General features: G+C 51.7%; 6 protein-coding genes and 1 non-coding gene across 7 annotated transcripts; 2 read left to right on the top strand and 5 right to left on the bottom strand.

The window, feature by feature from the left end:
- Positions 1-124: 124 nt before the first annotated feature.
- BO72DRAFT_448450 (DNA-directed RNA polymerase II core subunit RPO21) lies at positions 125-6,532 on the bottom strand. Its single transcript, XM_040944790.1, has 5 exons — positions 5,961-6,532; positions 5,728-5,884; positions 5,583-5,653; positions 656-5,520; positions 125-601 (listed from the first exon to the last, which is right to left on the bottom strand). The coding sequence occupies exons 1-5, from the start codon at positions 6,087-6,089 to the stop codon at positions 586-588; spliced, it is 5,238 nt and encodes a 1,745-aa protein (XP_040800770.1). The 5' UTR covers positions 6,090-6,532; the 3' UTR covers positions 125-585.
- A 239-nt stretch (positions 6,533-6,771) lies between these two features.
- Positions 6,772-8,730, top strand: BO72DRAFT_448452 (Set1-mediated histone H3-K4 methylation subunit Swd1). Its single transcript, XM_040944791.1, has 5 exons — positions 6,772-7,053; positions 7,105-7,166; positions 7,239-7,327; positions 7,392-7,532; positions 7,592-8,730. The coding sequence occupies exons 1-5, from the start codon at positions 6,984-6,986 to the stop codon at positions 8,679-8,681; spliced, it is 1,452 nt and encodes a 483-aa protein (XP_040800771.1). The 5' UTR covers positions 6,772-6,983; the 3' UTR covers positions 8,682-8,730.
- Positions 8,731-9,510: 780 nt separating this feature from the next.
- BO72DRAFT_120278 (class I SAM-dependent methyltransferase) lies at positions 9,511-11,024 on the bottom strand. The gene is made up of 2 exons (XM_040939006.1): positions 10,691-11,024; positions 9,511-10,591 (listed from the first exon to the last, which is right to left on the bottom strand). Exons 1-2 carry the CDS (start codon positions 10,879-10,881, stop codon positions 9,700-9,702), a joined length of 1,083 nt encoding a protein of 360 aa, XP_040800772.1. The 5' UTR covers positions 10,882-11,024; the 3' UTR covers positions 9,511-9,699.
- Positions 11,025-18,747: 7,723 nt separating this feature from the next.
- Positions 18,748-18,847, bottom strand: BO72DRAFT_t153. Its single transcript has one exon. It is a non-coding gene; the product is annotated as a tRNA-Val (tRNA).
- A 119-nt stretch (positions 18,848-18,966) lies between these two features.
- BO72DRAFT_448454 (uncharacterized protein) lies at positions 18,967-20,196 on the top strand. The gene has a single exon (XM_040944792.1). It carries the CDS (start codon positions 19,215-19,217, stop codon positions 20,085-20,087), a length of 873 nt encoding a protein of 290 aa, XP_040800773.1. The 5' UTR covers positions 18,967-19,214; the 3' UTR covers positions 20,088-20,196.
- On the bottom strand, positions 20,177-21,668 carry BO72DRAFT_448455 (tRNA guanylyltransferase). Its single transcript, XM_040944793.1, has 8 exons — positions 21,554-21,668; positions 21,402-21,491; positions 21,179-21,310; positions 21,075-21,119; positions 20,829-21,004; positions 20,688-20,776; positions 20,524-20,628; positions 20,177-20,470 (listed from the first exon to the last, which is right to left on the bottom strand). The coding sequence occupies exons 1-8, from the start codon at positions 21,565-21,567 to the stop codon at positions 20,243-20,245; spliced, it is 879 nt and encodes a 292-aa protein (XP_040800774.1). The 5' UTR covers positions 21,568-21,668; the 3' UTR covers positions 20,177-20,242.
- Positions 21,669-21,877: 209 nt separating this feature from the next.
- Positions 21,878-25,482, bottom strand: BO72DRAFT_510283 (Fibronectin type III domain protein; the record flags this gene model as incomplete). The annotated part of the gene is made up of 4 exons (XM_040949356.1): positions 21,878-24,049; positions 24,105-25,123; positions 25,184-25,377; positions 25,439-25,482. 4 exons carry the CDS (start codon positions 25,480-25,482, stop codon positions 22,082-22,084), a joined length of 3,225 nt encoding a protein of 1,074 aa, XP_040800775.1. The 3' UTR covers positions 21,878-22,081.
- Between the last annotated feature and the right edge of the window lie 238 nt (positions 25,483-25,720).

A 25,720-nucleotide genomic window follows, 5' to 3' on the forward strand; every position in this document is an offset into this window, starting at 1 on the left:
AAATCAATGCCCCCCGTCCGCATTCGTATGTCCGTGTACAGGGGCCTACAGGGGCAAAGCCGGGCCATTGATCGCAGTAAGAGCAGCAAATACACGCAGCAATTGAAAGCAACGAAAGAATCATCCTCCATGCAATTTCACGCGAAAAGAGACATTTCTCTGTAAACCTACTCATTCCTCATGATCAAGTCATGATGCATGAGCATAGTCTGGTCTAAACGCTTGGTATTTCAAATGCACACAAAAAAGGGAAACAAAACAAGGAAGCATGAAACCAGACCCACAAAACCCATTCGCAATTTTAGCAGGCTGGATTGGTTGTAGGAAAACTAGTATTGAATAAGGGTAATAAACCTGCAGGCTGGTGTGCAAGAAGAAAAAGAACATACATTCAGAATGGGAATGGGAAAGAGAAGCAGGCTGCAAACGCCCAGATTTCGGCATGATATAACCAACCAATTCCGCAACATACAATGCAAGATGTTTTTTTTCGTTTCTTTTCTCCCTTTCCAACTTGTCAGGATGAGGTGATAATACAATGATACAGCGAAAGTCGTAAGGAGACACGTCACGAAAGCTCGAACTTTACTGGCGTGGAGACCTGCATTGCAGATTAGTACCTTGTTGTACCTTGTCTGAGGGGGGAGACACTTACGTAGGGCTGAAAGCCGGCGACGTCGGGCTGTAGCCTGGGGAAGTAGGTCCACCAGGAGACGTCGGCGAGCCGGCAAAGTTGGGAGACGTTGGAGAGTATGTCTGAGGACTCGTGGGAGACCATCCAGGCGATGTTGGGGTGTACTTGGGAGAGGTGGGTGAGGTAGGTGACAGGTGTCGGGCACCACCAACGGCAGGACTGGTCGGGCTGTAGCTTGGAGAAGTAGGGCTGAACGCCGGCGACGCTGGACTGAAGCTGGGAGACGTAGGACTGTAGTTCGGGGACGTCGGTGAGAACCCAGGCGAGGTCGGCGAATAGGAAGGCGACGTAGGAGAGGCTTGCCCGTACGCCGGCGACGTAGGAGAGTAGGCCGGCGAAGTTGGGGCAAATGAAGGACTGGCCGGGGAGAATCCAGGAGATGTCATGAAGCGGGGGCTGGTCATAGCCATACCTGGAGAGGTAGGCGAGTAGCTCGACGTAGGAGAGTATCCAGGTGAAGTCGGGTTCGCGCTGAACGGACTGCTGGGGGAGTAGCCAGCTGGACTCGTGGCCGCCGGGCTGAAACCACCTCCAAAGCCGCCACTGGGCTGGTATTCAGTGAAACCACCCGGGGTTTCGGCGCCTGCCTGACGAATTGGGGAGAAGTTCGATTCCGGATCGGGCGAGCCAATGTAGGCACTGGCCTGCATGGGCGAACCAGTATCATACTGCGTAGCAGCGCCATCCGAGAAGATCGCATCCTTGGCACCAACGGCTCCCATCACGCCGTGGCGGGCATTGTCTGACACCACGGTGTTGAGAAGGTTCTGGTCAAGGTAAATGTCGAACTCTCCAGTACCAGCAGGTGCCATCTGTCCCAGAATCAAGTTCTCCGACACACCACGGCAGTCATCGAGCTCACCGAAAGCGGCAGCCTCCAACAAAATTTCCACAGTCTCTTCGAACGAACAACGCATCAGAGCACCATTGTCAGCGCGGTTAATACCGTGACGGGTGACCGGAGTCAGATAACCACGGACAGTCATAACATCAACCAGCAGCGCCAAGTGACGGTGGTTGACATAAGAGCCGTCGAACGCCAGCACCTGGGTCAACTCACGAAGCACAGCAGTACGAGCGGCCTCGATACCAAACACTTCGAAGACCTCAATGAACTGGTTGGAATATGTGCGAGAGGCGTCGACACCAGGGATTGCCAGAACCTCACCAAGTGACGAACCGCTGGTTTCAAGAACCCATTCCTTGCAGAGCGGGTCGGACTTGCTAGCAAAGAGCGAACCGTCTTCCAGGACGCGAACCTTGCTCTTCTCATTAATGAACGCTCGCTCCACTCCAGGAACGCCACGGAGGGTCAGGGTGTCCAGAAGATGCTGCTCAAGTTTCTTGAGCGTGACATCGTATTCGATGTCGTCATCTTCCTCGTCTTCCTTGTAATCCTGGATCTGACGGATACGGATAACCTGCTCGTCTGCGTTGTTATCACTAAACAGAACAGCGATATCCTTGGGATAAGCGGCCTTAATCTTGGAGGCAACGTCCTGAACAGTAAGCCCCTTATCGAGAAGCTTAGGGCGACTGAGGATGATACGAAGCAACCACTTGGACTGACGGGACATGTCGTCCGTGACATCCTCGGGAATGATGAAGTAAGACTCCACCATATCCCGATCGTTTTCGATGACAGTGGTTTGAATGTCCGGATCATAGTAGATCTCGGTAGCCTCGGTGACGGATCGCAAGCTGGTATGCTCGACAGCACTACGAAGCTGCTTCGCACTCTCCTTGTTGAACGTGTTTCCGGCTTCCTGGTAGACCGTCATGGAAGGCGTCTTAATGTTGGTAGCAACGTTCAAAATTTCCTTTAGACGCGGGACACCGAGGGTGACGTTCTTGGATGAAACACCAGCAAAATGGAAAGTGTTCAAAGTCATCTGCGTAGCAGGTTCACCAATAGACTGAGCCGCAAGCACACCAACCATCTCGCCAGGATTAGCACCAGCCTTGGCGAATCTCATCTCGATAGCTCCAATGACATGCTGGAACGCAAGTTTGTTCAGGGAGTACTCAGTGACCAGTCGTCTGAATGCAAGACGGCTGCGAAGCTGAGCCTTGAAGAGCATCGTCGCACTCTCTTGAGCCTCGCGCGAGATAACATCATCACCACGCACAACTAGCAGGCGATCCAGAAGAGCGCGAACCTGGGGAATGACTTCCGCGGGGTGCAGGTCACTAATGGCCCCATCACGGATCTTGAAGGTGGATCTAGCCGTCTCGAGAATACGTAGCACGTTGATCGGAAGTTGCATCATCTCATCGTCTTCCTTGGCCACGGTGCGCAAGAATGCACGATCCTTGAGAAGCTGTTCCCATTCTTCATCCAGATGTCTCTGGACTTCAACATCACCCGCAATCTCATTGGCTTGTTCCAAAACCTCCGGTCCGAGGCTCCGCTCAGGATCCATGAGATCCACGCGGAAACGATCGCGGAACTTGTCGTCCGAGCACCTGATGACATCAACACGTTGGTTTTCAATGTGGGCACCATCCAAACCATCCTCTCCATAGATGAACTGGATGATGTCACCCAGAGAGTTACGGACAGTACCATCGTACTTGACCATAACCTCTTCAAGCGCCTTGACCAGCTTACGCTGGATGTAACCGGTTTCAGCAGTCTTGACGGCAGTATCGATCAAACCCTCACGACCAGCCATAGCGTGGAAGAAGAACTCGGTCGGGGTCAACCCACGCAAGTAGGAATTCTCGACAAAACCACGAGACTCGGGAGAATAGTCATCCTTCGTGAAATGTGGCAAAGTCCGATACTTGAAACCAAAAGGAATACGCTTGCCCTCGACGGACTGTTGTCCCACAACAGCAGTCATCTGAGAAATGTTAATGGTTGAACCCTTGGATCCGGAACGAGCCATCTGAATGGCATTATTCAGATCCTTCAAACTCTTCTCCGTCTCGCTACCAGCTTCATCACGAGCATTGTTCAGAGCACGCGAGACTTTGCTCTCAAAAGTCTCACGGACGTTCATACCGGGTAGAGGCTCGAGCGTGTTGTCGGTGGCGCTGGCAGTGATTTCCTCAACCTCCTTCTTGCGGTTCTTCACACAGTTCTCAATGCGCTGAATTGTTAACTCGTCAGGAATGGTGTCACCAATACCGATACTGAAACCGTTGTGTAGCAACCAGTAGTTGACAATTCTTTGAGCACCGTTAAAGAAACCCACAGCAGCCCAAGGCCCGTTTTCGTTGAAAATGGTGTGGATGACACCGCCACCGCTGGCTCCGACAGTCTTCTTGGAAAACATACCATACATCAACTGTCCTCCGTGGATGAGGAGACCACCATCAGCCAAGGGAGAGAATTTCTCCGCCAATGGCGAGCTGTCCTTGTCCACACGTAGAAGGTTCAGGCCAGGAGGCAGGGCCATACTGATCATCTGCTTTCCAGTCCACCGGGGTCTGGGTTTCAAGATAGCTGGGGGAGGAATAACACCATCCCAGTCGGGCACCCACATCATCAGATTCATGACCTGATCCTTCGTCAGGAAGACATCACGTCGGCAAATCTTATAAATACCGCAAAGAGTATCCTGCACGATACCCATAAGTGGGCCGTTTCGCTGGGGGGAAACAATATTCATCGGCACCAGTGCGAGCTGGCTGAGCTCGGCGCGCGATTCCTCAGATTGCGGGACGTGCAAGTTCATTTCATCACCATCGAAATCAGCGTTGTAGGGGGACGTCACAGACAAGTTCATGCGGAAAGTCGAATACGGCATGACACGAACGCGGTGACCCATCATGGATTCCTTGTGCAGAGATGGCTGACGGTTGAATAGAATCACATCACCATCCATAAGATGGCGTTCTACCTTCCACCCATACAACAACTGCTGACCTCCCGCTCTCCGAGCATGGCGAAGATCAATGCGTTCGCCATTGTCTCTAACGATATACCTGGCTCCAGGGTGCTCGTTCGGCCCGTTCTGTACAAGCTGCTGCAGTTTCTCGATGTTGTATGGGGTCACGACCTCCGGGTATGTCAATGTCTTTGCAATACTCTTCGGCACACCGACCTCTTCGAGTGACAGGTTCGGATCACCGGTAATGACGGTACGGGCAGAGAAGTCGACACGCTTGCCCATCAAATTCTGTCTAAGACGACCTTCTTTACCCTTTAGACGACTGCGGATAGCCTTGACTGGACGGTTGGACTTCTGCATGGCCTTCGGCTGACCCGCAATATCGTTGTCCATGTAGGTGGCGACGTGATACTGCAAGAGAGACTCGAATTCGCGCACCACGTGCTCGGGAGCACCTTCTTGCTCACAGCGTTGAACATTCTGGTTCGCTCGAACGATTTCAGCAAGCTTGTAAGTCAAGTCATCCTCACCGCGCTGGCCACTGGTGCTACCGCCGACAAGCACACTAGGACGGACCGGCGGAGGGGGGACTGGAAGGACTGTGATAATCATCCACTCAGGACGAGCATAATCGTTGCTCAAGCCCATGATGCGGGTATCTTCGTGGGTGATGCTGCGAAAGACATTCAGAGCCATAAGAGGGGTAATGGTCTTCTTCTCGGGTTGTTGCATATCCATCTCGTCCATCATCTTGTTGGGCTTCCAAGTGCCGACGAGCGTGATACCCTCCTTGCGAATGGTAGGCTGCGCGTTACCACATCCACCATGCATCCGCGAAGGCTTGGAGCTCTCTTTCGAGAAAGGATCCTCATCATCCGGAGGAGGGTCGGCTTCGCAGATCAGCACATCTTTGGAGAGGCGCCAGATGGCATCGAATCGTTTCTTGGGGTCCCTCATGCGCAGGGCTTCTAGAAACTTAGAATCGGACTGGTGTCTCAAGTTAGCAAAACCGCCGTAGTAGATTTGCCATCCCTAAAGGGATGACTAACCGTATTGGCCTTGATCTTGCCACAGTTGTGGCAGACCGTCTCAAGGAGCTTCTTGATTTTAGTCAAGAAACCTGAAAGACGCAAAAGCGAAGAGTTAGTATGCGCAGCCTTTGATATGGGTTGTAGTGTTTGCCGGTCAACATACCAATATGATAAACGGGAGTCGCCAGCTCGATGTGCCCGAAGTGCCCGGGGCATTCTTTTTGACCTTCCTCGCAAGTCTCGCAATTCCATTGTCGGTCGATCGTTCCGAGGCGGGGGTCGTTCAAGCCCTTTGTGCGCGGACGTTGCCGTTGTTCATCCTGTTGGGAAGTGTTTCCCGCGTTAGCGCCACCCGCTGCCGCTTCGTGCTTTGAAGGAACACCGAGAAGAACAAACCATCGTCTCCGGGTATTCAACATGAACCACGCTCATCCGTTTGATCTCCTCCGGGGAGAAAAGACCAAACTGAATTTCTTTGATGGTGCGCAAAGGCGCCTTGGAATATGGGAAGTAAACGTTCGCCATGATGACGGTTGTCGCGGTGAGGTGTTCTTTTAATAAGCGGTGCGTTGCGTCAGTCGGTCAACGGGGGTTCGAGACGTGGTGGTCGCGCAAAGACGTGAGGGGGCGAAGTCGTAGGAATAAAGGAAGCTGTGCTTGCAACCTTTCTCGACAGAGATACGGCGATGATGAGAGGGACGTTGAGGGAGGAGGAAGGAGGAGGAGAAAGCGAGCTGGCCGGCTGAGGCCTCTGGCAGCCCTTGCCACGAGGGCGCCTGCGACCTAGATCCACCGACTGTGCGAAGGCTCGAAAAAGGGCGAGGAGGAGAGGAGCGCGATCGTGCTTGGCGATATCTCAGTGGCGTATAAGTGATATCGCGATGCAAAACGCGATGGTCGTGGGGGTGGATGTGATGGGGGGAGGGCGTGTCGAGGTGATGGAAGGGAGATGGATGGACGTCAGGTTAGTCGGCAATGGGGCAACGAGTTTTCTGAGCCGCACCTCGTCGCGCTAACTCACCCGGCTTTATAACTCATTCACACTAAACCCAGGAAGTGAGGTGGTGGCCAACCAGCTTGCTTACTGTGAAATAAAAGTGGAGTCAGCCGCCCTCACTTCAAAGGACCCTTTCTCACCGCCCGCCACCCGCCGTCTATCTTTCTGCTGTTTTGCTGCCTCTTCCATTTGAAATACGAATACAAAAGATCTCGGTCGCTCCCCTCCATCTCCCCTCTCCTCCCCGCTTGCTTGGTGAATAACAATTAGCAACCTTGGCAATCCTGCATGGTCACTTTCGCAATCTTCTCCCGGCCTTTCTCTGCAGGCTGGGATCGCTTCTCATATTTCCCTTGCCTGACGCTCTAGATACCATCATTGGTCTCTGAGCCGCGCCTCGGTCGTTCCACACTACGTACGCTATGAATTTGTCTCTCATTGATCCCTTTGTCCTCGCCCAGGACTATCCAGACACGTTATCGGAAAAACTTAGTATGTTTCGCCCTGGATACTACTTCTCGATTCTAGAGCTGACTTTTACAGGAAGCGGCCATGCTACGTGTCTGCGATTTAACCGCAAGGGAGATTATTTGGCATCCGGTCGGGTTGGTCTTCATCACAAACATACCGCAAGTCGCGTGTTTCTTTCAAACCATTATAGTAATCTTCGGCCTTAGGTGGACGGTACGGTGGTGATTTTTGACGTGGAAACCAATGGGGTAGCACGCAAGCTACGCGGTCATACCAGACAGATCCAATCGCTGAGGTACGGAACTTTTCTCGTCTGCGCGGTTTGGACAAAATGAACTAATTTGATTGGGAGTACTTAGTTGGTCAAGAGACGGTAGATATCTTTTAAGCTCCTCTCAGGACTGGAAATGTATCTTGTGGGATCTGAAAGATGGTTCCCGAGTTCGCACCGTTCGCTTCGAGGCGCCTGTATATATCGCCGAACTTCATCCTTACAACCAGTACGAGACTCCTCGGTCAATTCATATCGCATTGTTGACTAATATCCCTGTTCATGCAGTTTGCTCTTTGTCGCCTCTCTGTTCGAGGATCAGCCCGTTCTTGTCGATGTCTCCTCCTCCAAACCTGTCAAGCGCATTCTCCCTTCTGCGCCTTTCCGTCCACCTCCCGCTAAAGGCGAGGAGCTTGACGCCGCGGCTGCTGCTAAACAAGCTGCACAAGATGCGAAGCACTCGACCTGTGTGACCATCTTCACCGCCCTAGGAAATCATATAATAGCAGGCACGTCGAAGGGCTGGATCAACATCATAGAGACCCAGACGTGCACCACTATCCATTCTACTCGTCTGTGCAATGGAGTAGTGATTCTACTTCGTCTAGCAAGCAATGGCAGGGACCTGTTGGTGAACAGCTCCGATCGCGTCATACGCACGATTCTCATGCCGGACCTCTCGCAGCTCGGTATTGATTTAGAGCCCAGCAACATCAAGCTCCAGGTGGAACACAAGTTCCAGGATGTAGTCAATCGATTGAGCTGGAACCACGTCACTTTCTCCTCGACTGGTGAATTTGTGACGGCATCCACATTCATGAACCCCGACATCTACGTATGGGAACGGAGTCACGGGTCTTTGGTCAAGATCCTGGAGGGTCCCCGGGAGGAGCTGGGGGTGGTGGAGTGGCATCCTGGTCGCCCGATGGTTGTAGCTTGTGGTCTGGAATCCGGTTGCATCTATACTTGGTCAATAGTGACTCCCCAGAAATGGTCAGCGCTGGCGCCTGATTTTGGTGAGGTCGAAGAGAATGTGGAATACGTCGAACGCGAAGACGAGTTCGACATTCACCCAGCAGAAGAAATCCACCAACGTCGTCTCGATCAGGAAGACGAAGTTCCCGATGTGCTCACCATTGAGCCTATTAAATCCGGCACTGACGAGGAGGAAATCACATCGTTCCGGATGCCTGTCCTGCTCGACATCTCCGATAGCGAAAGCGAAGAAGAGATCGTAGCTGTCGGCCCAGGCACAATGAGGCGACGCAGTCCGGGTGCAGGTCGAGAATGGATGAACGCGAATAGTGAGGGAGAGAAGGAAAGCACTGCAAGCGGTAAAAATGGTACTGCACGAGGTCAAAAAGGCCGGCGGCGCTGACCATCCCACCTTGCGCTCCTATTCCCTTGTGTCGCATACCATGCCATGGATTCGTAGGTCACTTTTGTTTGTGCTTCACTATATCATAGCATGTCAGCTAGGTTTTTCTTTGAAGACCGCTGGGCGTTTGGCGAAAAAGCAAGGATCTGGCACTCGGTATACTTACGGAGTTGATTGAGGGGAGTTTCTGGGTTGAAAGAAAGAAGACTTGATAAGCTCCTCACAGAGAAATGGTTCATCGTTCCCTTGGATGCCTTTCTTCCTTAATTGCCAAGAGCATGATTCAGAAAGTGCTCCGCATGGTCGCGGCTCCTAGCTTTGTCAAGGGGTTCCCGTAATCAAAATTGAAGTATTGCCTTCAATGCTTGGACCAGTGGGTGTCGGTAAACTATTCCTTGAATATTCTACAGACGCTCGGACCCTCAAATCGGCCACGGGCATGACCCATAGAACTCGCATCACACTAGCATCCATAATGGATGCGAGACATTCAATCAGGCCTTTGGCCTTTCCTTGTCTAAGATCCCGGGCTGCAGCGGCATCCATTGGAAGATGTCACGGAAAGACTCTCGGCAGGTATGCTGCCAAAGGATTTGATGTGTTGCACCGCCTCTGCGAGCCGGAAATGCAGGTAGGATAGATCTTCCTTGCATTGTGCATTGATCCTAGGGATGCATTCCGTTCCGTTGGCATTGAACAGGGACCAACACGGGGCGCAACCGAAATACTGTATTGATGAGCCGCTCACGAACTTCATTGCGAGGCTGAGAGACAGTCTGATGCTGTCAAGTCAACCACCCCAATTGCGCTGCAGAGATGCATGCCCACACAGGCCGGGAGATGCAGGGAAAGGACGGGCCAATACATGACTCTACTACAACACCCCGCAAAGGAGCAGAGAACAGAGATGCCGTAGGCGGTGTCATACACCGCCGTCCATGTCGAGAACCGCACGCAAGATTCAAGATCGGCGTACGTTATTTGAGCCAGTCCTGCATTGGCCATCAACACAGCAATGTCAATTGGGGAGGGGCTTTCGCGCTTGGTAGATATGTAAGAGGTTCCAAGCATGGATGTCTGGGTTAAAGGCTTCGGATTTCACCTCCTCGGAGATGCGCCTGATCTTTTCCACCGGCCATTGAAAGACACGGCTGAATGGTGCCAGACTGAGAGACTCAATACTCTCCGAGATTGCCAGATTGTACCACCGGGCGACCTTGCTCTCGTGCTTATCAGGGATCCAAGGGTTTAGCGGTAGGCCCACGATTTGATGGTTGATTTGCGTAAAACCGGCTTCCTCGAGTTGCTTAATTGTCTCGTGAGAATTGTGTGCGATTGGACGCATCGTATCCTGTGTTGCTTGCTTCAGGTATTGATACCAGTGCCACATAGCCAATTTCTCCAAAGGACGGTTGTTGCAGCGTGGTTCAAAATCGATCTCCACCTGCTCGAACCAAGCGCCCGGTGCAAGGTGGGCGAAGATCTTCTGATAGAGGTTTGGCCAGCCCACAACGCTGCCACAGCCCATTTGCAGATGAATTAGGTCCCAGGAATCCTCACCCATGGCCCAGGGACTCTCAAAATCGAATGGTGCAAAGAAATGACAGTTTTCAGGGTGATTGTCAGGCTGTATTTGCGCAAGGTCAACTCCAACCACATGGGCCTTTGGATACTTATGTGCCACATCAATGGCCCAGATACCCGTTCCGCAGCCCAGGTCTAAAAACCGTCCATTCGGCGGGTGCGGGGCGTAAATCAGACCGTCCGACTTTCGCGCTTCCGTGAACAGCTTGTGGAAGATGTCGAGGCGGTCCTGCTCCTGCTCATCGCATGGTAACATGTAGACTCCTTTCCGGAAACCATGATACATTCTGCCATTTTCTTCATAGGGGGGGTAATTCTGTGAGAGCCTAGACCACAGAGAGCCACGGAATGACCGTGCTCGGAGATTAGTCACTTAATTGTGGCAGATTTTCAATCAGATTGGAAGAAGGAATGGGGAGCGTTACTTGCTGAAAGTACTACTCATGCTCGGAGACCCATTGCGGTTGGCAGCATCACTATCGGCGGCACTATGCTCTAGATTTTCGCGGTCTGTGATGCCGTAAATCTCCATCACATCTGAGTTTTGCCTAGAGCGAGCTATCTCAGCGGGGTCCGTTGCTGGAGAAGTATAATAGTTGCGAGTAGGCGATGCCATAGTGGTCGAATGGTGTACAGCCTGTTCCTTCCCGAATATCCAGGTAGACCGAATAGGCTGTAGAGGCCAGGAGAGGGAAGATCGTCAGAAGGAGGCCTCTCTCAGTTGGTGCAGACGGCGTACGAGTGAGTTGCACGCAGAGAATCCTGGTTAGGGGCAGCAACGGCCAAGAACAGCTGATGTTAACCCACCAGTTGTATGTGGACTGGAAGTAGAAAATATAGTTCGACGGTCAGAGTGTACATAGGGTAGTAATGAGGAAGATCAAAGCAGGTAAAAATTGATCTCAGAGTATACAGATCCACCAAAGAGGGGCAGAGCGGGCGGTAGGCCGTTCGTTGACCGAAATGAATAACAAGAGATTGGAAAGGGTGAGGAAATTGTGCAAGGCAGGAAATGTAAAGGAAAATTTGACTAGGGAAAAATGACAGAAGGCTAGCAGAATCTCCAACATCCAGTCCCACAGCAGGCACACACGCACATGCGGGGATCAATTGATTTGCAATCGATTCTATTTGATCTGGACCAACAGAACGAGACCAAAGAGGAAAATGATGTCTCTGATGCAGTCCCCGCGTAGTTTGGCTGAAGGTTCGTCGAGGAACACCACAACCTGAAGAAGAGAAGGAGGACGAGGAGGACGAGGAGGACGAGGAGGATGACGATGGACAATCGAGGAACAATGAGAATGAGAATTAGAATAAGAATGGCGGTCACGGGGCCCTTTGGTATGGTATGAAAGTCGAGGACCGTCACTAATCTCTGTTCGTCCGAAGCCACTAACTGTGGGATTTAAAGGACCAAACTGTCCCGAGCGGGATCAATTGTAACGAGCTGGGGGGGAGGGAAAGGGAAAGGAGGAGAAGCTCAAGAATACTCAAGACACGGAAGAACGGGGGTCAAGAAGTAGTAAAAAGCAAAGAGAGGAGGTGGAAACAGCAAAGGGAAAAGGAAACAGAACGCAACACAACACAACACAACACAACACAACAGATCCGATCAGATCAGATCAGAGCAGGAAAAGAGTTGACGATGGAGATGAGGATGAAAGGGAAAAGGCCGAAGCAAGCAACAACCCTGGCTTTAAGGTTGTTACAGCCGCTGTCTTGTCATTCCCGTTGGGCCCACGGGCGCGAAGGCGGGGGGGAGGGAGGGAGTGCGCGCGGTTGCAGTGGAAAGCCTGAGAATCGCTAGAATGATTTCAGATGTTAGGGCGACATACGATGAATCATTCGTTTGTTTAATTCTGCTGGATAGCCGTTGCAGGAGAGAGGCTTAGTATCCATCCATACAGCAAGTAAGAAGAAGAAGAGTACTATAACTAAGTAGCTGTACTATGATGTTGGTATGTAAGGTATGGAGTAGTTACTTAGTAACAGTAACTTATAGTAAGTTGTGTATGTGTGTCTGTACAGTGCTTACTTAGTACGTCGATATCTAACTTAGCACTCAGTCAGTCACTAACCAGAATCGACTCCGAACCGAGAAGAACGATCCATGATGGATAATGGGGTGAGGATGTGTCGGGGCTGGCCATGACTAAGGAGGAACCTCCAGCATTCATTGGTTATTCCCCAGAGTAAAGCCCCTCTATCAACCATGGTACAGGGGCTGCTCTAGTAGTTATGGGACCCGGAGAGCTTTTTTTTTTTTTTGCAAGTAAACGAGATGGACTAGTTAGATCATGGATACCTTAGAAACCACTTTGCTACGAGTATATATACTTACACTTTGGAGGCTCAGCTGTGGGTAAGCCGAGGACAATCAGCCTTAGACTACACCTTATGATCACCATCATTATCACCATCATCATTACCACCACCACCACCACCTTCATCTTCATCATGCTCATAAGGGTAGAAACACTACCGAGGAGTCGGGCCCGGCTCGATCTTAATTTCTCCTAGATGCACGAGGCAATCATCTTGATGGGATATGCACACGGTCCTGGCAGTGTACCATGCTCGCATGTGTATTGGCCATACCGACTCAACGGCACCAACTAACATACTTTTTCAAGGCCCTGCCACACCACATGCTGGTCATTCTGGTTCCCTTTCCAGCATAGACGCTGAACCCACTGTTTTTAGGCGGATCTTTTAGCGCCTGCTTCTTTTACCATTTTTATCCATGCCCCTCCCTTTGATAATTTGGTTAGTTTCTTTATTTCTTTTTTTTTTCTCTTTTTTTCTTTTTTTCTTCTTTCTTTTTTTTTCCTTTTCCCCCCTTGGAGCATCTGTACGAGAAAAAGAAAAATCTATCTCGGCGACTATAAGATACACATACTTCCAAACCTACGCGAACCACATTGTCCGCGCCCTACATCAACAGCCAAGGACAAACATTCCACAAAGCATTTCGCGCCAGGTGTTGGTGACAGGGCGGTTTCGGGTCAAGTGGTGTGAGTGGTAGCATGTAACGGCCAAGCTCGATCTATCTAGCTACGATGTGAGCATACTCGGCGGAGAATTCAGCCCCCGTCCTTCCTGGTATCACCAGTAGACTAGCGCGGGATTATTGAAGGTGTACCATGGTTTGGAGGAAGCGTTCCCAACGGCCGCCATAAAAGTATAACATTAGGGGATGAAATGGAGTGGGAAACAAAGAAAGGGGGAAGAAATCAAAAGAGAGAGAGCCGGAAAGAGAACATTGAAAGAGAAAAGAAGAAACTAGAGAATGAAGAAGAAAATAGAGAAACACAAAAACAACAACAACAAAAAAAGAAAAGAAAGAAAAAAAAAAAGAAATGATGGGAAAAGGTTACCCAGGGCCGAAGGGAAGCATGCAGTGGGCAGATAAATGGATGGATTCAGACTCTCAGAGAGATGGATCGAGAAATAGAACACATCGATTGAACCGTGGATGGGTCTTTTCCCTCCAGGCTCCTCCCTTCCCTTTCCCCAAAGAACTTTAGGCAAAGTGACTTCCGGGCGGGATGCGGACCGTCTCCCACACTTAGTTGAATAAAGGAAAGTTTCCCTGTGAGCCACTTCGGGCAACTGGACCACTGGGCCACTGACACTACGCGCAACAATATCTCCGGCCGATTGGCGGTGGGGTGCCAGCATTCTCAGGCAGGCCAAGCCAGCGGCGTCAGACAAAACCGCGGTATTTAGTCTACCAAATCGCTGGGTGAAGGATTCGACTCGCAGCTCCGGCCGTGGGCTTCTCTCTCTCTCCCTCTGCCAGCTTTCGCCCGTAGCGTAGCGCCCGAGCCAAAAGAGACGCCAACTATGTACCCACTAACTCACTGACTGGGCTAGTCTACTCCGTACCGTACAGGATTGAGATTTTTCTACGGTTGTCAGCCAGAATTGAGAATCAGCCTAGTCCATACGCGCATACGGCATTGCGTGCATCCGCTTCCGAGCTGGAGACCAGGGTCGATCTCTCAGCTTCCCCATTCTTAGCGAGGATTTGCTCGGGTTCACGTTTCAAGTGGCAACTTACAACATGCTCGGGAAGGGGCTCTGCTGGGGAATTGGCTCATACTCGTCAGTCCGATCCAGCACGGTGGTGCTGATATATCGAAGGAATGATGATGACGATCAGGATGGAAGGATTTTGGTTGACCCCATGGCCAAAAGTCCCGTGTGGATTTAGAGTTTTACTTTCAGCATCTCGTCATTCTAGTCTCCCCCGACGTGTCTAGTGTCGTTTATTCACGGACAGGGTTAGTTAAGGTTACATCCAGTCTTTCAGGGAGGGGTGATGAGGGGACAGGTCAGTGGGAGCCTGGGAGGTGATAACAAGATAAGTTAACTTAACCCTGGAAGCTTATTATGCCTACCACAGGTTCATGAACTTCCACAGAGGTGCCTGACCTGCAGTCCGGGGTAGTAAGACACACGATTCTAAAGTATGCGAAACAGGGAGCACAGGCCTGGAAGCCACTCTCATCCTCCGGTTTGCCGCAGCTGCTTTAGCTCGATGCATGGAGGCAGTGCGTACAGTTTACATATGCAAGATATGCAGGTTCTTGCTCTTGTTCTCCGTGGTCGACAGCCTGGAGCCCATCGTTATCCGCCCGCTTGGGGCCGGTCCCCCCCCCCCCCCCCGGTCAGCGTCCGATTGACGGAGGGGAATTGCCTTGTGACCTCGATGTAATTAAGGCTTAGAAGCTCGACTATCCCGTGTTGATCGTTACACCGCTTCCCAGACTCCCGGGTCCATGGTGGGTGGTTTGCTGCATGCTGCTGCGATGCGCTGGACGGACTGGAGTCACTATAGTCTAAACGGTTCAATACTATACGTTCGTCCTGTTCCCCGCCCCCACTAAGATCATCCAAGAAAATTTGTTCGACCACGCATTATGTCTTGGGTCATCTAGCCTTTTGTGCCCCCTCGTCAAGCTTCTGACATGAGATTTTGCCATTTCTTCACAAGGACGTAACCACCCTTCATCCCTCGGGTTGATGAATGGTCATCCAAAGAAACTATCTGCTGGCGCTGAGACATTGGATTCCTGCAGAGGATAGCCATAAGATCGACTTGCTATTATGCATTTCCTGGTGAAAGAAGGAGTGTGTGTGGCAATTCTTGCTTGCTGCAGTGCGATCCTGGCGCGAAGAGTGGCTGGCTACCGTAGTCAATCCTTCAGCTCAGCGATGTGTTAGACTAGGTAATTTGATAAGTTACCACCGACAACGCGCCGCGTAAGCACACATCCATCCACGGGTCCTGATAAAAAAGTATCGGGGCACTCGAATCGATATGGTATCGTCTTCTTGGACGCCCTCAGGGTTTTTGTTTCTGTTTCTTCTCTTGCACTTTCCTTGCGAATGGGTCAATAATAGAAAACCATTAATGAATCCGTCTCCACTCGAGTCACACAAGTCAATTCCGGAGAAATCACCCGTGCACTTGTGATTTGTTGGGTGTTCTCGGTCAACCAAGCAAGCAAGCAAGTTGGTTTGTCTTCCAGTTGCTCTTGACGGGGTCAGATTGAGTATGTTCAGCTGGAGCTGAGCTGGTGAGCCGAGCTTGGTACTGCCTGCCTTTTTGGGAACAGTACAGGACTCACGCGAGGCAACTACATGGAGCCCTGAGCCTGGAGTAAATCATCCTATTCATTTAAGTTACTTTAGGTTATTTGTACATGGGGAGTAAGACAGTCCCTTCCGAGGCTCGCCTTTTACTACGGAGTACAAACTCGAAGCAGCCTTGCAGCCCCTCATGCGGCATGCATACATGCCTTCAGAGTTTGGTACCATATCAGAGGCCATGGATACGCGCCGGTTTACCCTGCCCAAAGCCGCCTCCAGTTTGCTTTATCGTTATCGATCCTATTCCAGGGTCCAACGAGCGCCCCCGAGGTCTGGGCGCCTTACCAAGCCGCATCCCAACCTATCAAACCTGCCACAATTCATGCGAGGTGGTGGGTGTCTTTCTGTCTTTCTGTCTTTCTGTCTTTCTGTCTTTCTGTCTTTCTGTCTTTCTGCCTTTCTGCCTTTCTGCCCTCTCTTTCGCTCCTTGTTGATTTCATGATGGTATCATCATCTTGAATAGGTTTTCGGTTGAGCCAAGTTCAATGGATCGGTTTTCCCTAGATTTCTTGCCGTTCCAGTCGCAGTTAATGCCCGCTCAGAACAGACGGTGATCGATCTAGGAACCACCAGCCACAATGGGATTGGGGGCCAGGCCCTTTTTTTTATTTTCCACATTCCCCTTTCCCCCACCAAGCTCAACACCAACAACGTGGATCTTTTCTCCTTGGACTGGCCCATTGCTCGCTTTTACTCGGTGATAATCACTACTTGACTCAGCGAGCAACTGGAACGGCCACTAACTCAACTCTGGTGCCCATTAACCTCCTGCTCTCACAGCAGAGCATGTACGAGATGCTCGTGCTGCATTCTAAAGAACTACACACACATACTCTCTCTCTCTCTCTCGCTCACTCACTCACTCATAGATTTAGTCGCATTGGGAGAAGGACAAGCGGCCACTCGCTCCGGATGACTTAGCTCACTAGCGCGTGACTTGACTAATGCTCCCACACCGAATCATTGATGGTGACAAGCGGCGGGTGGATCACTGTGTCTGAAAGGCAAACATCCAGACTGACGACAATGAATGTTGTTGTTCCAAGCCCCTCGTTTCGTGAGTAAATTGCACAGAAAGTCTCGGCAAATCCTTGGGGTCTCTTGGGGTCTTATACTGCTGCGGCTGTGCAAAACTGCCTTGCATCTGCCTCCTCCAGTCCAATTCACACAAAACCCCCTCACGCACACACAATCACACATTCATCCCTTAGCATTAAACTAGTCGTTTTGAGAACATCAACTCAGGACCAACCAACTCGACCGAATCCCTTCCGGCTGATTTGTGGGTTGTCAGAAATGGAGGCTCCACTAAACCCACTGCCGTCGGAGCGAGGGATAGGAGGTCTGATCTCAGGCCTGAGTCGAGAAGAACCATGACCAATCCTGTTGATGCTTGCTGGAACGCTTCAGTATTGTGCACATGCTACGGAGAGGCCCTAGGCCTATAACAGGGCCCTCTAATGATCACACACTGTGATATACCGATTACTGGGACTAGTCGTGTCATGCGGGCATTCATCGTCTGCATATCCATTCTCGGATCGGGAGCTAGTTCACCTCTAGCTGCTGTGGTCGGTAGAACCCCATGCATGCTCGGTGAATAATGTCGGACTCTAGGGAAGGAGTCTGAATCAGGAGAATGGGGGCTTCCGACCTTCGGGGAGGAGGCCATGACTCGCTCGTAGCTCTCGTGCACGGTGGTGGTTTTATTTGGTGACACCATGTACATGTACTCATTGGTGAGGCTTCTATGTAGACTGTGGGAGACGTGGGTGTAGCAAAGCTCGCTATGGTGATGTGACTGTGTCAGTGTGTGGCCATATTGGAATTCTATCCTAGCAGTGTGGGGCTGGTGGGATTACTGGATCTGGCTACCTACATATAGCTACGGTGTGTCAGTGGAGGTTTGCTTTCTAGAAGCCGACGGACCATTGCTGGGGTACCATTAGATGCCATGCTTGGGCTAAATCTCTGAGCAATGGTCGACCCTGTCTATTATGGTATTTCTGTGAGGCGGCCGAGGATCATGTGCTATGTAGGATCTTCAAGACTCAGGGAGCATGGCTCGAATAGTCAGCTGTGTGTGGAACGGTGGATGAAATATCTGTTCCTCCGCGACCAGCAGAATGAGCATCAGGCTTGGACTAGGATCGGTGGGTGCGCAGCCTCTACATTGAGGGCTAGTGACGCCTTCTTTGCATGACTTGGACCGCACTATCGGGTCGCTGCCATGCAGGTCTGCCATGGTAGGCCTGAGGGTGCACACGGGAGGATGCCACTGCTTCAGGGCGGCAATATAGTTAACCACTTCTTGTGAGTCGACATCCACACGATTAGAGAGGTAGAGTCCTCTGCATAAATAAGCGACGCATCAAGTTACCTCCATAGAAATTCACATCACATATGTAACGATTGTCCTACACAAAAAATCCCAGAATGTGTTTTCGAGGTGTAGTTAATGAGAGCGATCCCCTCAAATGACTCCAGTGATAGCTAGCTACCATTTTATACAGGTATATAATGCCATCGCGAGACCTGAGCATGTATACAACTAAAGGCGAGTTGGTAGTCAAACACGACTAAGGGACATGAGGGCAGCGTACAGTTCATCCGCACCGTGGGAAGTATATATATCACCTGACCCAACCACCGGATCATGACGACCACACAACTTCAAGGGATGAACTCATCGCCGTCATAATCACGTACGTGCTTCACAAAAGACAAAACAAACAACTCAATAAAAAACACCCATAAATCGAGTTCACCTCTACTAGCACAGTAAACGAACCAAGCACCTAAAAAAGAAAAGAAAAAAGAATAGTCGCGCCCGGGATCGAACCGGGAACCTTCTCGGCGCTAAGCCAGCTAACACTTCTTGCGATGTGAACGAGAAATCATAACCATTAGACCACGCGACTCGCTTGTTGAAAGTTCCATCCTTGCTACAACATAGCTAGTACATTGCCAAAATCGCCAGCCTTATCACTCGGCCTTATCCGCGCGGAATGCAAATAATTTTTCTCACCTTCACATTCTCCCTCCGTCTCTGCATCTCATCTTCGTTGGGTCCCTTCCCATCGCTCTCATCTTTTTCTATCTCAGAACCCCGCGCACCATAATCGACAGCCCAGACGAGTTTTCACTTTACTGGGTGATTCGATTACAACCAAACCATCCCCAACCCCACGCCCCGAATCACTCAAGAACAAATCCCTCGACCCGTCCGTCGGACGCAAGAGATGTCCGCTTGAATACCACCACCACCACCACAGCACACCACACGAAATGGACGCACAAGCCATCCTCCTCAAACTGGGCTGGTCCGGCCCCGGCAACCCGCTGAACCCCAACGCCCGCCCGGGCGCCACCTCGGGCCTGGGGCTGACGCGGCCCATCCTCGTCGCCCGCCGGAAGGGCAACTCGGGCGTGGGCAACAAGACCACCAAGGACCCCACGAATCAGTGGTGGCTGCGCGGGTTCGAGGATGCGCTGAAGGGGGTCGGCGAGGAGCGGCGGACCCCCGCGGACGCGCGCACGCCCAACGCGCTGACGAGCGAGCTGTACCGGTTCTTCGTGCGCGGGGAGGTCGTTGCGGGGACTCTGGGCGAAAAACACAAGGATGATGGGGAGGGGGCCAACGGGAAGAGGAAGAGGGAAGGGGACGATGAGGATGATGGCGGCGACGACGACGACAAAAATGGGAAGAAGCGCAAGGAGAAGAAGAAAGAGACGAAAGAGGAGAGAAAGGCCCGGAAAGAGGAGCGGAAGAAGCGCAAGGATGAGAGACGCGTGAAGCGGGAGGAGAAGAAGAAGCGAAAGGAGGAGAGGGAGGCGCGCAGAGCGGATCGGAAGCTCAGACGCGAGAAGAAGGCTGCCGCGAAGCTGTTGAAGCGGCGGAAGGAGGGCGAGGAGGATGCGCCGCGGCCCCAGTATGAGGATTATCCTACGCCGCCGATGACGGAGCAGGAACAGGAGCAGACGGGTGATGCGGAGGCTGGTGTGAAAGTGAAGAAGATTAAGGAGAAGAAGGACCGCAAGGACAAGAAGAACAAGGAGGAGAAGAAGACACCAAAAGAGAGCAAGAAGAGGAAGACGCGAGAGGAGGCGTCGGCAGATGAGGCACCGAAAAAGTCGAAAAAGTCCCAAGCGGCGGAATGAAACCTCCCGGAAGGTGGGATAGATACTTAGATTAGACTTCTTACAGATACCCATGGCTTGTTGCTTGGTTCTTGGATTCGTACTTTTTTTTCTTTTTTGGCTTTGACATACATCAATCAACGCATTGTTTCTGACTCTATCAAACATGACCCAGCCTATTGTGCCTCCGTAGGCAATTTCCCCGGCCTGCCCGATAGGATCCATGGCCGACGCTGCCAGAATTCATCCTTGATGATATCCACATGGTCGACGACCACCTGCGCTTTCCGACGCAGCTTGCGGATCTTATCCTGCTGAGATCGCGAAGCCGGAGCGCTTGGGATATCCTCCTCTTCCTCTGCATTGCTTGTCCCTGATTTGGGCTGTGCGTCCTCGAGTTGATACTGCGCGGACACTTAGCCGAAGACTTTGATGCACAACAGAAACCGAAACGTACCTGGCGATAGATCACACTGCCCTTCTTATAGATCTCTTCCTCGTTGTTGTAGTTGATCCCAAACCGCTTGAACAAAATCTCGTTCTTATCCGACGAGACAGTGCCCTGCCATGCCCATAAGCATCAACCTCGCCACCCACCATCCCACGAGAGACCGGGCTTACCTTCAGCTCCTGCTCCGCATCCGTGTTGCTCATACCACCCTGCAGGACCATGGTCCAGAAAGTCGTATTATACAGGTTGTTGATATGACCTGACTCACTCATTAAGACTCCGCCAGACCAAACATGAGGGGTTGCACTCACAATCCACCTGTCTCCAGCTCATGTAATCTCTCAAGATCCTCGAGCTAGGATACATGACCGCCCGCCCATCGAAAGAAGGAAGAGCCGCAGGCTGCAGCGGCGTATCGGGAAAATATGTACCCCAAAGATAGATGTAGTATGCTGTGAAGGTCGACACGATGGTCGTGACCAGTTTGCTAGTCATCCAACAATAGATGATGAGCCTTACTACTGCCCTCAGAAGAGGAATGGAATGATGCAACTCACGCGCTTCGCCGCTCGAATAATTGGCAGCTGGGGTGGAATGCGAAACTAGAAGAAGGGGGTTAGTACAATCCCATGCTTCGGCGGCAGGTAGAGGTGCAATGTACCTATACTCGTCGCTGACACCGTAGGCGAGACATAGATCGGGAAGCTCCTTCATGACCTCCACGGCGGCGGCATTCATTAGATCTAGAGCCCGACGGTCGTTGGGCTTGACGAAGCCGTAGCGATCGGAGAGTCTGGAATGGGGTCAGAGACTGGATCGGGGGTGGTCGTTGCACATTACCACGAAGGTAATGAGCTTAGAGATAGATAAACGAGTAAACGGACTTATGGAATCCTCGACCGTCAATTCGAACGACAATCCATGTGTTGGGGAGCAACACATCGGGTTGTTCGAATGACTTGACATACTCGTATCTGTGAAAGGCTTTAGCGCGGAAGAGATGCCAGGGTGAGATTTGGGAGGGGGGGGATGGTACTTGGAATTTGCCATATTGACGCTATGTGAGAGTATGTTAGGGCTACGGAAGCAGGTATAAGATATTCATAGGGAAAGGCTATGTATGATGAGGATGCAGCCGCCGAGGGTGGAATTGAAGGTGGGATGAAGATTTGAGTGGTGGGGGAGGCTTGCGGTCCTCTTTTTTATCCGCGCAACGGCAACCCTGAATACAACAGCACATTACAAATATCGAATGACACTTTGGAAAAAGCGTTGAAGTGGCTTTACACATACTGAGCTCATTTATCTATCGCTACCCGTGTATCAGGAATAGTGTCTTGATATAATCAATGAATGAATGCCTTTAGGTAAATTATTATGTGCAATCCAAATATGCCTAGGAAAGACTGAAAAGACGGAAAAGTGATGACCACCAACCCTGAAGCTTACAGCGCTAGGAAAGGTCGAAAGAAGTAAATGACAAGTGACTGACTGACTCTTGATCTATGGATAGAAGAAGTGAGAGAATGAATGCTGCACGACGCAGTATGGGGTTGCAGTATGATCAAGAATGATGATGATCCTCCTCCTCGGAATCTTCGTCTGCCTCGCTAGCCTGTTCGCTAGGACGCTCGCTCGTCTCGCTAGCAGCTGACTTCCTCGACATCCGACTGAAGAAACCCAAGCTGCTGCGCGTTGATCTATCCGCAGAGGGTGCGCTCGAGACAGTGCTGTCAATGCTCTTGGCAAGTAGCCCTTCACCGTGGGCATCCTCATCGATATCTCCCTGCGCGGTGTCACCCCGCTTGGAAAAAAGACCAGACCGATCCTTCCATGAACTGAATTTACTCGAGCTCCCTTTACGGGTGATCTTGCGGATAAATGACTCCTTCGAGCTGGCATTGTCCAACGAACCCCCGGAAAGCATTCGCTCCAGTGATTCATACGAATCGCCAGTGAGGGCAGACAGAGAACGTGAATCCCGGGAAGCCCGCGACTCCGAGGGAGAGCCCTCGTCCATAGGAAAATCAAACGGTGCCTCTAACTCCCGGTCCTTGCCCTTGTCTTTCTCCTTACTCCTATCGGATTTCTTCCCGGAAGAAAAGATGGCCTTGAACGAAGGCGCTGCAGGATTCAGCTTTGGAGTAACCGGTCGATGTGAAGACGATGGTCGGGTGCCAATAGGAGCCTGCAAGGGGCGTCCTTGTCGCTCGAAAGCCGAGTCCTGGAGAAAATCGGGCTCACCGGTTAGACTTAGAGGCAGGTGACCAGAAGATCCGTACTGAATCGATGGCCGGCGGGATTGAACCCTTGACCAGGTTGAGGGGGATGCCCAATCAAATCCCAAGGGGCTACGGTGGCCAGGCTTCTCAGCTGACGGCCAGCCGAAGTGCCTATTATCTGTCGAAGGATGGGGAAGGTGATTGTCAAACGAGAAGGTCGAAGACGGCCTCGGAGACAATGATTCTCGTCGCACTTTCCCGAGAATTGTAGCGGGATCGATGGGATCATGCCGGGGGCTAAATTGGTTGTATCCCGTGCTGAGATCCGCATTCTCGCCGGACTTGAGCAAGCTGCTACCACTGCCAAAGCCAAATCTACTGGGAGAGAAGATGCTCGAGAACGCAGTGCGACGAGATGGATGGTGATCCGACGAGCTGTCAGTTGTGGCACCGGCTGTATTGCTTCGAGGGAACAATGACATTGGGTTGGCCCAATTGCCTGTATAGCTCAGCCGACGACGTCTAGCACCAATGGGATCCATTTCATCCACATTACGGGGGAATGACTGACTCTGTCCTGGTTTCAGACTGCCCAGCAAAGGCGGTTCATCGGCAAGAGTTTTACCGCGAGGACGATGGAAGCCAAAGAGGCCAGACAGTCGCCGCGAGGCACTCTTTGGCGCTTCGCCTGCTTCCCCTAGATTCGTGGGTTGAGGCTCGACGTCGATAGAATGAGGTTGGCTCTCATGAGGGCTGGCGAAGAGGCTTGCTGGACGACTGTTGTTGGGTGAATCTGGCGACGGCGGGCCGTGGGGGAATTCGAGCTGGGTGCCCGGTTGCTCAAGGTTGGGAAAACGAGATCGAATGACCGGACGAGGAAGCTCAGGCGACTCCTCGTCGCCAAGAAGATCCGAAGGTAGTAAGGCGTCTGCGCGAGGGCTCATTTGAGGGGCACCGAGAGATATCTGATCTGCTGGATAGCCATGCAGGGATTCAGATTGACTAGTCAAACTCGGTAGAGTCATTCCGTTCGTGATGTTGAAGAAAGTGGAGGTTGGCCCAAAAGTAGGTGAGCTGGTAACGGGAGGATTGTAGCCAAGGCTGCTGGAGAATGTTGGCTCTAGGGACGTATAGTTCATGGGCGAAGAGACATTGCTGGTAAGCGAACTGCGATGCCGACGGGGACGGATGGTTGCGGTATTCGAGAGGTCCAAATCGAGAGCTGGAAGAGTAAAGGGTCCTGTGCTGCCGCTTCGCTGTGTTGTGAGCCATTTCAAGCGTTCCTGGGCCTCTTGATACTGTTGCTGCGCCTTGAGAGACGGTCAGTGTGCGTGGTAGCAAAATGGTGGCTTCGAGCAAACTAACCTGTGCATGAAGGCTGACTAGAGTGGCATAGCGAGCATGAAGGTTGCTCAGTTTGACATCCCATTGCCGCGCTCGTTCATTATCAATTCTGTCCAACTCCTTTCCGTCCTCACTGTCGGCCTCCTGGTGAGTCTTCCTTTCATCCTCAAGTTTCTTGACACGGCCGCCCTTGTCCTGGATCTCATCATCGATGACCTTCATCTCCGACTGCTCCTTACCGATCTTCTCTCGAATCTCATCTGCACGCTGTTTCGCTTCCTCTTCGACTCGAGCCTTCTCCTCTCTTGACTCAGCAGCTTCACGGGCCATGCTTTCAACCTGCTCCTGCCACCGAATGATGTCGGCCTTTCGTTTCTTTCGCTCGGACTCTTTCTGCTGCAGGAGTCTTTCACGCTTAGCTTTTTCACTTTGCACAGTGCGGTTGACGCTTTCCAACTTGTAGACGTGTTTCTTCAAGTCGCCGCTGGCTTCATCCTTCTCCTTCACTCGCTTCTTCAGCTCATCACGCTGCTTCTCTAGTTCTTTTATTAGAGCGATGTGCTCCTCTTCTTCGTCGGCGGTCTGCTTTTCCACGGTTTCATTTTCCTGCTGCAGGGATTTCAATCGATCGGCAAGCTGCTCCAGTGTTTCATCATGATCGTCATTGGCGGTACTTTTGTGCAAATCTTCGGCACTGGAGTGAGCGATGTCGGTTGTGCTAGCTGCAGGGGATGGTTTCCGCCCAGCCGTGGATCGCTTCGCCTGAAGTTGTCCTCCGCTATGCTCACGCGCCATCACAGGCGCCGCGGGAGCGGCCAGGCCTGCAGTCGATCGGGGAATCGATGCCCGGATGGTAGGGTTTCCGACCGGCGCATTCTGCTGCGACTGGGAGAGAGGTAGAGATTTCGTGCGCACATGAATGATTGCGCTGGGTGTCTGAAAATTGGCGGCGCTGACTGAGAGCACACAAATATGGTAAATACTTCCAGGGACTAAGTTTAGAATTTCGACAGCAGTCTCCGCTCGTTTCGATTCGCCCACTGACAGAATGTTAGCCGCACCAGAGAAAGAAGAGACGATCATCTCTAGACGAGAGCTACCTTTGACACCATTTAGCTGAATGATGTGCTTGTGGATCGAGTTGTGGAACTCCGGTTGTTTCCAGGCTATCCGGATCTCACGCGCTGTGATCTCCTCTAGAGTAACTTCCGGGGGTGGCGGAATGTCGAGTCCCAGCTTCTCCACAAGAACTTCGTTGGGCGTCTGACAGACCTGCCATGCACGGTAGAGCAGCCTTGAGACAAGATTAGTCCAACCGAGACATCATCTGCAAAGCTCTCTGACGGGCTACTCACCAAATCAGCGCCCAGAGAATTGTGACAGCCAGGAAGAGAGCCATAACGCCTCGAACCCTGACTCGGGGAACCACGCTGGGATAGGCGTCGAAAGAGAGATGCAATGGCTCATACATCCCAGCGTCCACGACCCATGGAGGAAGAGACAGGAAGTGAGGGGTGGCAGCGACCTCGTGCACGTTTGGGAGTGCGAGGGGGCCGTGGAGGATGGAAGGTCGAATAGAGGTCCTGCGATGCCGGGCAGGATTGAAGCAAAGATAGCGCGAGAGAGAGAGAGAGAGA

This window comes from Aspergillus fijiensis (assembly GCF_003184825.1).
Source record: "Aspergillus fijiensis CBS 313.89 unplaced genomic scaffold BO72scaffold_26, whole genome shotgun sequence".
NCBI classification, from domain to species: Eukaryota; Fungi; Ascomycota; class Eurotiomycetes; order Eurotiales; family Aspergillaceae; genus Aspergillus; species Aspergillus fijiensis.

What these genes read in the sequence shown, in the direction of transcription:
- BO72DRAFT_448455 (XM_040944793.1), bottom strand. An exon ending in GACGGTCGAGGATTCCATAA is followed by an intron (nt 21,311 to 21,401) that starts GTCCGTTTACTC and finishes ACCCCATTCCAG; the next exon opens with ACTCTCCGATCGCTACGGCT. An exon ending in GCAGTGTGATCTATCGCCAG is followed by an intron (nt 20,471 to 20,523) that starts GTACGTTTCGGT and finishes GTGTCCGCGCAG; the next exon opens with TATCAACTCGAGGACGCACA.
- BO72DRAFT_448454 (XM_040944792.1), top strand. Translation starts at nt 19,215, where the DNA reads ATGGACGCACAAGCCATCCTCCTCAAACTGGGCTGGTCCGGCCCCGGC.
- BO72DRAFT_448452 (XM_040944791.1), top strand. Translation starts at nt 6,984, where the DNA reads ATGAATTTGTCTCTCATTGATCCCTTTGTCCTCGCCCAGGACTATCCA. An exon ending in CACGTTATCGGAAAAACTTA is followed by an intron (nt 7,054 to 7,104) that starts GTATGTTTCGCC and finishes TGACTTTTACAG; the next exon opens with GAAGCGGCCATGCTACGTGT. An exon ending in GAACTTCATCCTTACAACCA is followed by an intron (nt 7,533 to 7,591) that starts GTACGAGACTCC and finishes CTGTTCATGCAG; the next exon opens with TTTGCTCTTTGTCGCCTCTC.
- BO72DRAFT_448450 (XM_040944790.1), bottom strand. Translation starts at nt 6,089, where the DNA reads ATGGCGAACGTTTACTTCCCATATTCCAAGGCGCCTTTGCGCACCATC. An exon ending in GACTCCCGTTTATCATATTG is followed by an intron (nt 5,654 to 5,727) that starts GTATGTTGACCG and finishes TGCGTCTTTCAG; the next exon opens with GTTTCTTGACTAAAATCAAG. An exon ending in GCAAGATCAAGGCCAATACG is followed by an intron (nt 5,521 to 5,582) that starts GTTAGTCATCCC and finishes TTGAGACACCAG; the next exon opens with TCCGATTCTAAGTTTCTAGA.
- BO72DRAFT_120278 (XM_040939006.1), bottom strand. Translation starts at nt 10,881, where the DNA reads ATGGCATCGCCTACTCGCAACTATTATACTTCTCCAGCAACGGACCCC. An exon ending in ATGAGTAGTACTTTCAGCAA is followed by an intron (nt 10,592 to 10,690) that starts GTAACGCTCCCC and finishes TCTGTGGTCTAG; the next exon opens with GCTCTCACAGAATTACCCCC.